This window comes from Cebus imitator, unplaced genomic scaffold (assembly GCF_001604975.1).
Source record: "Cebus imitator isolate Cc_AM_T3 unplaced genomic scaffold, Cebus_imitator-1.0 Scaffold1283, whole genome shotgun sequence".
In the NCBI taxonomy this organism is placed as follows: domain Eukaryota; kingdom Metazoa; phylum Chordata; class Mammalia; order Primates; family Cebidae; genus Cebus; species Cebus imitator.
This window is the reverse complement of record NW_016108598.1, coordinates 5516-18044: the sequence shown is the minus strand read 5'-3', so window position 1 is coordinate 18044 and position 12529 is coordinate 5516. Positions and strand designations below refer to the sequence as shown.

At 40.5% G+C, this 12529-nt stretch overlaps 1 protein-coding gene across 1 annotated transcript; it reads left to right on the top strand.

Annotated features, from left to right (window-relative positions):
* The first annotated feature begins 690 nt into the window (after positions 1-690).
* On the top strand, positions 691-12443 carry LOC108298960 (endoplasmic reticulum aminopeptidase 2-like). Its single transcript, XM_017521436.2, has 4 exons — positions 691-1835; positions 5069-5207; positions 9049-9183; positions 11466-12443. Exons 1-4 carry the CDS (start codon positions 1276-1278, stop codon positions 11682-11684), a joined length of 1053 nt encoding a protein of 350 aa, XP_017376925.1. The 5' UTR covers positions 691-1275; the 3' UTR covers positions 11685-12443.
* Positions 12444-12529: the final 86 nt, after the last annotated feature.

Here is a 12529-nt window from a genome sequence, read left to right as displayed (position 1 = left end):
TCAGGTGATCTGCCCACCTCGACCTCCCAAAGTGCTGGGATAATAGGCGTGAGCCACCATGCCCAGCCAATTGTGCTTTCAAAAGTAGTATAATGGGAAAAGACCCAAATCTTTAAAAAAAAAAAATTCTGTGAAAATATTATAAACTCAGAATTTATTTCCGTGACTTTTGACATATTGAAAATAAACTGATGATAAACACCTACCTTGGCCAGCAACCTTTATACCAGTAGCCATAAAATGAGGCCGTTCAGATAATGTTATTGAAAGAGGCGAAGTTCAGTGCTATTAGTAGTAATAATAATAATATCTGGTATCCAAAGAATGTAGAATATATAGAGAATATTCTTTGTGACTTATGAAGACAAAATAGAGACATCTTGCACAGCTTACTTTCAGGCATACTCTTAAAAGTACATGTGTGCCTGTGGTTCCAGCCACTTGGGAGGCTGAGGCATCAGGATTGCTTGACTCTAGGAATTTGAGGCCAGCCTGGGCAACATAATGAGACATTGTCTTTAAAAAATAAAATAAAATAGGCTGGTTACAGTGGCTCATGCCTGTAATCCTAACACTCTGGAGAAGGCTAAGTGGGGAGGATTGCTTGAATTCAGGAGTTTGAGACCAGCCTGGGTAACATAGGGAGACCTCCATCTCTATGAAAAAAAGTAGCTGGGTGTGGCAATGTGTGTCTGTAGTCCCAGCTACTCTGGAGGCTGAGGTGGGAGGATCACTTGAGCCCAGGAAGTTGAGGCTGCAGTAAGCGGTGATCATGGCTGCACACTCTATTCCAACCTGGGCAACAGAGCAAGACCCTGTCTAAAACATAAATAAACAAAAATTTAAAATATAACCAAATGTTAAAAAACATTCAACATGCAATGAATTTACACACCTACCTCTGCTCATTGCACAAGAATTCAGAAGAAATCCATTGCATTCAATTTTAAGGTAAGGGTTTGGGGGCAGTTCTAAAGGGTTTTTATTTGTAATAACCAGATGGCAGCTTAATTTCTGCTGTATTTTGTAGATACTTGGCCTAATTCTGACAGAGAGCAGATTTTCTCTTACACAAATATTTTTAAATGTTTAAGATTTTATTGTAAATTGAAATTTTTTTTCTTTATGCTATAAGTGGGTTTTTTTCTTCTAGATTAAATTCATATATTGAAAATATTATTCAGATCCCATGGGACATAACTGGAACCAGTGCAGTGCTATGAAGAACTAGGAGACTAGCCTGGATATTAACTTGTCATCTAGAGAATAGATTTCATGTTCCATTATTCTGCAATGGTTAATTCACGCAGAACACCAAGGTTTAATATTCACACAGGATTTTACTGCTTAGCAGCCATCTTGCCCCAAATATCCATTTGTTCTCTGAGTTATCACTTCACTGAGGACCTTGGGGCTTTCCCAGTAGCTGCCAATGGGGAACCATTTCCTTGGCAGGAGCTAAGGCTCCCCAACGTGATCAGTCCCCTCCATTATGACCTCTTTGTCCATCCCAATCTCACCTCTCTGGACTTTGTTGCATCTGAGAAGATTGAGGTCTTGGTCAGCAATGCTACCCAGTTTATCATCTTGCACAGCAAAGATCTTGAAATCACGAATGCCACCCTTCAGTCAGAGGAAGATTCAAGATACACGAAACCAGGAAGAGAGCTGAAAGTTTTGAGTTATCCTCCTCATCAACAAATTGCACTGCTGGTTCCAGAGAAACTTATGCCTCACCTGAAATACTATGTGGCTATTGACTTCCAAGCCAAGTTAGCTGATGGCTTTGAAGGGTTTTATAAAAGCACATACAGAACTGTTGGTGGTGAAACAAGGTAAGAACTTGCTCAGGTAATTTACATTCTCTTGTGATAATTTCCTTACAAGTTACATCTTTGCCAGGAGCAGACTTCACCAGCCATTTATGAGAAATCCCGTAAACTGTGGGGAACCCAGAAGAAGGAAAAGCTCTATCATTCCTTAAGGAAACCACAGTAGAGATGAAAAGGCAGGTTACAGAGTCATAAACAACTGGATAACTAGGGAGAGAGGCCAGTATATGACTGTGATAAGATGGATATGCTTAAGTGCTAGGGAAAGAGATGGTAGATGCAGAGAGGGCTGAAATAGGGAATGCTTCTCAAAGGAAGTGTGTCTTCGTCTGGGACCAGAAGGAAACGTAAGTGAGATTGGGGTTGGGAGAGAGGAAGTGACAGAGTATACATTGCCCAGGTAACAGCATGACTCATAGCCAATAGGCAGAAACAAGGAATAAGTTTGTTTGAAAAATTGAGAAATATGGTCTATTTGATCAAGTCATATTCATTGAGCACATACTATGTGCCAGGCACTGCACTGAATGTGTAATGGTGGGATCCGATGGAAGAGACAATCAGGACAAGAAAATAAATAAAATTGGCAAGGTAAGTGGACAGTGCTATGAATGAAATAAAACAAGGTGCAAAAAAAGTAGAAAGTGTGGCTGGGGATTGAGACTAATTCAGATGACTGGGCAGGAAAGTCTTTGTTGAGGAAGTGCATTTAAATTGAGAGCTGAATTTTTTTAAAGAAACAATTATGAGAACATCTCAGGGCAAGTGCAAAGGCTCTAAGACAGGACTGATTGACAGAAGAAGGCCAGTGTGAGCTGAAGAGGGTGAACAAGAGGGAGAAAGGGATCAGATCATGTGGAGCCTTGGAGTATCTTATAAGGAGTTTTGACTTTTACTCAGATGAGATGGGAAGTCATTGGAAGATTCTACTCTGATTTATGCTTTGTAAAGATCAAGTCTATGTTGAGTGTGTTACAGAGAAGCAGAGTAATCATTTGGGAGGTCATTGCAGTAATTCAGGTAAGTGATGGTAAGGCCAGGCGTGGTGGCTCACGCCTGTAATCCCAGCACTTTGGGAGGCCAAGGCAGGTGGATCACGAGGTCAAGAGATTGAGACCATCCTGGCCAACATGGTGAAAACCCGTCTCTACTAAAAATACAAATATTAGCTAGGTGTGGTGGTGCCTGCCTGTAGTCCCAGCTACTGGGGAGGCTGAGGCAAGAGAATTGTTTGAACCCAGGAGGCAGAGGTTGCAATGAGCCAAGATCACCACTGCACTCTAGCCTGATGACAGAGTGAGACTCTGTCTCAAAAGAAAAAAAAAAAAAAGAAGTGATAGTAATTTGGGAAAGGCTAGTGGCAGTGCTTATGGAGTGAAGCAATTGAACTTGGCAGTTATTTTGGAGGGCAAAACGACAGAGATTGCTGACATTGGTCATGTGAGGTGAGGGCAAGAGAAGAATCAAGGTTGCTTCACAGAGTGGGTGGTTTGGTTTTCCAGGGCCAGGATCCATCTGGGAGGTAAGCTCTTCCCCACGCTCATCTCCTTCCACTTCCCCTTGGTGACGCTTCTCCTCGTTGCAGCCACAATTTTCAGGGGCTTGTTCTCAGGCTCAGCACAGTATTGGATAGGAAAAGTATCAACTCCTTCTCACTAAGGTATCATGTAAACAATGATGGCTTTTTTCATTTTTTTCAAATGCCACAGGCCCTATCCAAAGGACATACATCTTAGGAATACTATTCTGGGAGCTGTGGGAGAGTAGAGGGGGAGATATTTGGAATGAAGCTGGAGGACTTGCCAGCATGCCTCCCAGGATTAATTGCAGGCTATTCCTGACTCTTCTTATGGTTAATTAGTCAGTTCCCTTCATACTCAGTCACCTAGTAGGTCTGACATGTAGGGTAACGTGCTACACGATGTCAATTGAATCTTATGAATCTCTCTTTCTCTCTCTTTCTTCCTCACTTCTTCATTTAAAATACCCAAATAATTCAGTTGATGGTAGTTCTTTTGAGATGCAGAAAGTCACACTTTGCATGTAGATTTCAAATTAATCATGTAAGCAGCAAAGGTTCAGTTCCTTTATTTTTTTCCAATGGAGACTTATTACAACCAAAATTTCACATGGGTGAAAATTATTTCAGCCACTTAGAATTCCTTTACATTTGCAGAAGCTGCTACCAAATACAAATAAAACCTTGAGGCCACAAGTGAATCATTTACATCCCTAGCCTTAGTTTCCCAGCCTGTTTCAAAGAAATAAAGTAAGCTGAGGGAAAATACCCTAACAGCTTCCCTTTCTTCCCTCCTGACCTCTCTCTTTCTCATTTCAGCTATTCTATTCTCCACTCCTTTTCCACTCAAAATCTGCTCCTCAGATTCACTTCTTAATTGAAGCTTAAAGTTCAAAGAGTAAATCTGCAACTGTACAGTTTCAGGCATATCCAGGTGTTGGGATAGATAAGTTTGTCAGGGTATATATCTATTATACTTGTCATTGTCTGAAGAGTGGCAAGCAGAGATAACTGGAAGTACCTGGGGGCACAGGTGCCACAGGGAGACCGTTAGCGAATAATGATACAAGAATATGAAAGCTCAGCTCCTTGCCTCCAGTGAGGGACACGTGAAGGTGTAGTTTGCATCTCAGAGCTCCCTGGGAATCAGGCTGATGCTGGGACTTTGCCTGTCCTGCACCCTTGCCTGGCTTCTCCCTTTTCCCTGTCCTGCAGGTAAGGACCTCTTTCTCCCGGCAGCATGTTCTCAATAAGTCAGGGTCTGCTTCCTGGAAACACAAGACATCACTCATGTACACAGTTACTCAAATGTCTGCATGAGGCCCTTTCAGGTTTAGAGACAATACTGACGATTAATTTCCTAGTGAATTTTGAAGTCATGTAGAAAACATGTGTACTATCTCAGCCATTTACTGGCTAGGGATCCTGCTAAGGTCATTCAAGTTCTCTGAGCCTCAATATCCTTGTTTGACCTGAGTATGAATGAAATAATGTAATTAGGGTTCCCAGAACAGGGCATTGCTCATAATTGGTAGCTGCTAAATAAGATTTTACTTTCATTTTCCTCAAAAGACAGTTTTTGAGATTCACAAAGATTGTAGGTTGAGAAATAAAGCCTATTACCCCAAGGTTTGATAAGCTGTTTGCTACATGTACAGATTCATTTCTCTTCTTTGTTTCACTTGTGCATTTTGGCTGGGGGTGGGTCTTTTCACAGAATACTTGCCGTAACAGATTTTGAGCCAACCCAGGCACGCATGGCTTTCCCTTGCTTTGATGAACCATTGTTCAAAGCCAATTTTTCCATCAAGATCCGAAGAGAGAGCAGGCATATCGCACTATCCAACATGCCAAAGGTATTTCCACTTCCAGAAACATTGAGAAATTGTTCTCAAGTTGAAACTCAGTCTTTGTTGTTGTTGTTGTTGTTTGGTGTTTTGTTTAATTGCTTTAGGATTTCAGTCATTAATTTGTTTTTTATCTATCACCATCATCATCTCACTCCTTCTAGACTTTAACATCATTCTGTTTGGGGCATTGTTACACAAAAAGCTTTTTTTATTTTTATTTTTTCAAGCAAAGTGATTTATACTTCGTGTTTATATGGAGAAGTATCTTAAATCAGTGTTCGCTTGGCCAGGGATGAAATTCAGAATCACCTAGAGAAGCACTTCTCAGACTTTAGGTTAAATGAATGGTATCCAATGAATGGTCTGAGGATCTTGTTAAAATTCAGATTCTGACTCAAGAGGTCTTGGGTTGAAGCTTGAAGTTCTACCTTTCTAACAAGCCCCCAGGTGATACTACTGCTGACGGTCCAGAGACCCCTTTTGCAGTGACAAGGACCTCAGGGACTTTACAGGGTCCCAGCTCAGGAAATTCGGATCTAGTTGTCTGTGATGGAACTTAGAAATCCCTTTTGTAAGTTTCACAAGTAATTCTTAAATTTATGAAAATTATTAATTGTAGTTATACAACGTTTTTAATTGAAAAAAAATTGGGACTCTTATTTGGCTGATATTGGTACTCAAAATGCAGAGACTCTGGAAGGCACAGTAGACCCTTTTCCTTGTTTGATACCTCCTCATTAATGATGTGCTTGCCATTTGTGCTGCTGAACAAAATGTAAAATATTTCTGTAACGCTGCTTGGAAAGTAGGACAAAAATAGAGGCTCTCCTGATGGTGCTTCAGAAAGGCAGGGCACAGGAGGCGGCAGGTCATCCACAGCCAGCACGTGGCCGAACGCCCGTTTTCCTCTCTGCCTCTAAAGATGCAGGAGAGAAACGAGCCCATAATCTAGATGCTGCATCCCCCAGATTTCTACTTAATGCTGGAAAAGACGTTTGCTCTGAAATACTGGCAGAGTAGACCAAAGGCAAAAGAAGCAAACCTCCGTGGGACCCCGTAGCACAGTTTTTCCGTGATTATTAACAGTGAGCAGTTTAGCCCTTCATTTTCAGGTAGCAACAATTTGCTGCTTTGACACCAACTCTTCTTTCTAACAGCATGTTCGTTTCAGGACAGTGTATCATTGCAGTAGCTTTCCTGGAAGTTTTTATTAATGTGATTTTTTATCTAAGTAATCATGGTGGGTAAAGTAAAAACAGCCCTTTTCATCAAATATAATACAAACATAAATTGCCATTATCATTATTATATTAAAATTAAAAATTTATATCTTAGAAATCTCTAGTAACTTCTCGTGTTTAAGGAAAAGAAGCAAACACTTTGAAAATGTTTTCTTTTTTTCCCCTGTCTTTCTTTCTTTTTTTTTTGTTTGAGATGGACTCTTGCTCTGTCTCCTAGGCTGGAATGCAGTGGCACAATCTCGGCTTACTGCAACCTCTGCCTCCTAGGTTCAAGCGATTCTCCTGCCTCAGCCTCCTGAGTAGCTGGGATTACAGAGATGTGCCACCATGCCTGGCTAATTTTTGTATTTTTAGTAGAGATGGGGTTTCACCATATTGGTCAGGCTGGTATCAAACTCCTGACCTCGTGATCCTCCCACCTCAGCCTCCCAAAGTGCTGGGATTACAGGCATGAGCCACTGCGCCCAGCCTTTGAAAATATTTTCTAAGGTCCTTGGATGTCTACTTTGCCCAGTTGACTGCAGCAGCTCGCTGGATCATGCCCTTTTCAGCAAATACTGATTTAACATTCTGCTTTTAATAGACATTGACCAACCCAGGCTCTCATGGTTAGTCAAAAAAGGAGAACTGAATTAATGTCACAATCATACTCTCTAGATAACAGTTGCAGCTCCTAAGCTGGGCTATCGACTGGTGGGAAGAAGCAATACACACTCAGTTCTCAGTTTCCTTAGTTAAGAATGCAGAATTTAAGAGAGGTGAGGAGCCACCCAAGGGCTAGTAGGGGCGGCATATATTTTGGACACTGATTTGTCTCTTTCATCCTTTAAGGGAACACAAACGCACTGGTGACAATTTCTATGCAGGTCAAGTTCTGCTAGTATTGAGAAAACAGTTAATGCTGTCTAGCAACCAGTGTTTTGTACGTGGAACTTACATCACTATCCTGGAAGAACTTACACTAATACCGCATACACGTCCATTTAAGGCAATGTTAATCTATATGGGTCACTCTAGGTTTCTGAACAAAACTCAGCCTCCAGGGACTGCACTGTCTTCCTCTGGGGGGAGAAATCATAGCAAACACTCATCTGCCTCCTACCATTCCTGCCACCAGCTTTCTAGTAGCCCAGACTCATTTCCCCATAGCCTCATAGCCTATTCCTCCACCAGTCGCCCTTCCACACACTTGACTAGATGGTTTTGCTGCTGACTTTGGCCAGAAGACCACAATAATACCCTGTCTCCCAGCCCCCACCATAAAACAGCATCTCCTCTGCTGGGAGTGGATATCCAGAGAACATTGGTTGAATCAAATTCCTAAAAAAGGTGACTGTTGTTGAGTGAAATTAATTTTCTGGATAGAGTTTTAAAAAATTTTCAGCCCTGTATCTACTTCTACCTTTCTTAGAGTATTTGTTTGGCATCTTCTTCTTAATTGGAACTTAGAAATAGATTTCAAATAGAATTCAGTAAAATTAAATTCTGTAAAATTTAATAACAAAAACGTTTGCCATCGTAGTAGACTAGGTAGTCTACGGTAATGCTTCAAGCTATTTTCTTCACCAAAGCACAGCGTAATCTTATCCAGTCATCAAACATGCTTAATAAGTTGCAGTCAGCATTGTCACAAGCCTGACTCCCAGAACGGGCTTGAGGATAGAGGTGTGGGAGAGCCAGTCTAAGAGTTGTGACTAGCTTGAAGAAAATGTTTTCAAATTATTGGATCTGTATCCATTCAGTGTTTGGGGGCATTGTACCATGGTGAAAACCATCTCTGAGACAAGCGGCCCAGACCAAATGAAGATAGAATTCAGTCATTACCCAGTGATCTTGATGGATGCAGCTGACAAGACTGTAGGCTGAAAAGTTTCTACTTCCTCAGGAGATGGGCAGAAGCTTAAATTACTAATGACCTCCTTGGCCTGACTGCTTTCATTGCTGAATCAATGAAGCAAAGATAAAATAAGACCATGACTCAAGCTGTCACGCAGCAAGTGAGAGGATGAGCATCATCTTTGGAGTCACACGGTCACATTCACATCTTGGTCCCACCATGGAACTAGCCATGTGATCTGCAACAATTCAGTAAACAATTCTGAGCCTCTGTTTCCTCACCTAAGAAATAACACCAACCTCACACTCCATAAGAAGATTAAAAGATAATGTGAAGCCTCTAGCTCAGTTTTACTTCCTGTTTCCTTTTTCTGCAGAGGTGTATTTTTTGTACAACAAAGGGAAAGGGGGCATTATCTGGTATTTTACTTCAAAGCCCAGAAGTTGAATTGATGCCAGTGTTGGAGATTATTGCATTTTAAGAAAATATAAACACCTAATAGTTTTGTGGTTTCAATCAACAAAATTTGATTTGGCATTTTTGTGCTTTGGGGATATCAAAAGAGGGGCTTTGTGTCTTCCACATAGTGCTGGGATAAAAGCGGTAAGAGAGGCCACAGAATGCTATGAGAGGCCATTGCCCTCCTACGAGGTCATCGATTGTCCTTCAGTGTATCAGGCTTGCCTCTTGAGTTAGAGCCGTAAGTCATAGGCATGGCTATGAAATACTTCAGTTTTCAAGTATGGATTATTCCTTTTCCTTTCTGTAGGTTAAGACAATTGAGCTTGAAGGAGGCCTTTTGGAAGATCACTTTGAAACTACTGTAAAAATGAGTACGTACCTTGTAGCCTACATTGTTTGTGATTTCCACTCTGTAAGTGGCTCTACCTCATCAGGAGTCAAGGTGAGACTGAGTTCTATTTTCTGCGCAGTACAGAATAGTGTCCTGAGAGCAGTGAGCTTTTATTTTCTCATGTTTTTCCTTATTATTAAAGCATTATGCTTGCATTACAAAAATAGATAAAAAACGAAATTAAAAATTATTCATAGTCCTGTCACCAAGATACAACTATCGATAATAGTTTAGCCTTCCAAATATTTTCCATATGTATGTCAGCATATGTGTATGTACATAGTAACTGTATTTACTGACTATATATGTAAAGGTATTTCTCAAAGTATATATATACACACACATACACATACATACATATACCCTTTGCAAAATAATATATTGACTGTTTTTAACCCATTTTATCAAAATATGCCATAAAAGTTGAATGTCATTAAAAATTATAAATAATATTATATTAATAATTGCATCAAAGTCTAATAAGAATTTTTAAATCAGCATCTTATTTTTGAACATGTATGTTTTCTCCCACTCTTTTTTTGTGTGTGTGATGGAGTCTTGTTCTGTTGCCCAGGCTGGAGTGCAATGACGTGATCTCAGCTCACTGCAATCTTTGCCTCCCAGGTTCAAGCAATTCTCCCACCTCAGCCTCCTGAGTAGCTGGGATTACAGGCACCTGCCATTATGCCCGGCCTATTTTTGTATTTTTGTAGAGATGGGGTTTCACCATGTTGACCAGGCTGGTCTTGAACTCCTGAACTCAAGTGTTCCACCTACCTCGGCCTCTCAAAGTGCTAGGATTACAGGTGTGAATCACCTTGCCTGACCATTTCCCACTGTTTTTTAAATAACTTTTTTCCTCAACAAAAGATCTTTATAATTTTTAGAGTCTTCATTGTTTGTAAAAACTTACAACAATACCTAATGATTATCTTTGTAGTTAAATATCCCCAAACATCAGTGGACATATTAAATAAATAAAAAAGAACTTCTTATTCCAAGGGACAAAATTATAGATATAAAAACATCTTTAAAGTTTATAAAAGAATGCTTTTGAAAAACAGAGATAGGCCAGGCACAGTGGCTCACACCTGTAATCCCAGCACTTTGGGTGGCCGAGGTGGGCAGATCACCTGAGGTCAGGAGTTTGAGACCAGCCTGGCCAACAAGATGAAACTCCATCTCTACTAAAAATACAAAAATTAGCCAGCCATGGTGGCAAGTGCCTGTAATCCCAGCTACTCAAAAGGCTGAAGCAGGAGAATCACTTGCACCCAGGAGGCAAAGGTTGCAGTGAGCCGAGATTACACCAGGCACTCCAGCCTGGGCGACGAGAGTAAGACTTCATCTCAAAAATAAATAAATAAATAAAAGAAAAATCAGTATAAAATGTCTATTACAATTTACATACATATAATACTTATGAATATGTAGATATGTGAGTTGTGTAGCTACATATATATCATGGCACCTCTGCACATAGATATATATGTGCATAGACATGGATGGGCAGGAGGTGACTGGCACTTCAGAAGACAGGTTCTCATCAGCCTCCTTGGATGCACATCCCAGGTCTTCAACTTTCAGCCTGGGTGATCTGGAGCAAGCTACTAAATCTTCATGTGTTTTTGTTGCTTCATCTATAAAATGGCAGCTGCTTCACAGAGTGGGTGCAAATTATTAAATTAGGTTTTACATGTAAGCATTCAGCATAGTGCCTGGTAAATGTCAAAAAATGATGGCCATTTACATATTTTCCATATAAAAGTTCTGAAGGACTTCAGTTAATTCAGAGCATAAAAGTATGTCATGAAATAAAAGTAGCCCTATACTTGGAAGCCAAGAAAATTGGAATCTAATTCTATTTTTTCCACTTAATAGCTAGTTTCCTTGGGGAAGCCTTGGAACATATTTGAGCATTTCTTGGTTTAAAGCAAACTTGACAGAGGATGGATCCAATAAGTTATTCAGGGTTTCCCCACACGGGTCTAGAAACCTATGTTTTATTTGGATTGTGTTTGCCGTCATCATTTCAGAAAGCTAGTTGTCAAGTACTTGGGTTATGATATGATGGGTCAATATGGTTTGAAAGTTACAGACGAGCACTGAGGAAATGGATTGTAACAGATGCTGCAGGGTGTTTGTAATTTTCAAGACCGACTTTTGCTTTCATACTTCACAGAACCTCTTATCCTTATTGACAACATGCTTAATCGTATCTTAATACTTTCTTGAAAAGATGCAGTCTGCCTTTCTGTGTGAGAGGGTTAACAGGAACAGAATTAAGCCAGGGAGCTGTCATTCAAAAATCTCTTCTGATCCCCATTTCCCAGGTGTCCATCTACGCGTCCCCAGACAAATGGAATCAAATACATTATGCTTTGCAGGCATCACTGAAGCTACTTGATTTTTATGAAAAGTACTTTGATATCAACTATCCACTCCCTAAACTGGGTATGTTCAAATTCCACATTATTGTCATTTTCTTCATTTTTGCTCATAGAACTTGCTTTGATTTCTTCCCTCCTTCTATCTCTTTCTATATGATTTAAATGAGCACTAAAGAATTCAGTTAGCTCAAGAAAAAATCGTTTATTCCTCAGAGATGGTCCCTAAGTGCAGAAAATATTTATGAGATGCCCCGATAGTGTGGATCATTTCTCTATTCTTTTATCCCATTTAATGTATCTGCATTGCACTCTCCCAGGCCGATCAGAAAAGGCACACACTGGAGGCTCGGACAGAAGCCAGGTAGAGGGCCCTGGAAAGAGATGGGGAGAAAGAGGGAAGATAAACAGTGACTGCTCTGTTCAAAATAGGAGACCACGTGTCCAAGAGCTCGTCACAGGAATGCTCTTTGAATATTTGTCCATCACAGTGATGCTGTGGCTCCCTGTGGCAGACATCATGGCTCTCAGCCATTATGTTCCTCTTCTGTGGGAGGGAAACACACCTCCCATCATGCTGTTCTTCTATGCCCCAGCAGCGTTGATTAGAGAATGAATTTTCCATTAAAAAATACACACACACACACACACATCATATTACAATTAGAGGAATTTCTGGAGCAATCGCTATTGTACAAGGTCAATATTTGTCCAAGGTCCTATTTGTACAAGGTCAACAATCTTTTATTTTAGCTTTACTTTTTACACTTTATTTATTTATTTGAGATGGAGTTTCTCTCCTGTTCAAAGGTTTATGTAGACAGAGAACTGAAAACTGTGCCTCCATCTGTTACTTATATTGGGCACTGAGGTTGGATGGTAAGACTGTGGAATAGATTTTTAAAAATTGCAGGAGGCCAGGCGCGGTGGCTCACGCCTGTAATCCCAGCACTTTGGGAGGCCGAGGCGGGTAGATCACGAGGTCAAGAGATCGAGACCATCCTGGTCAA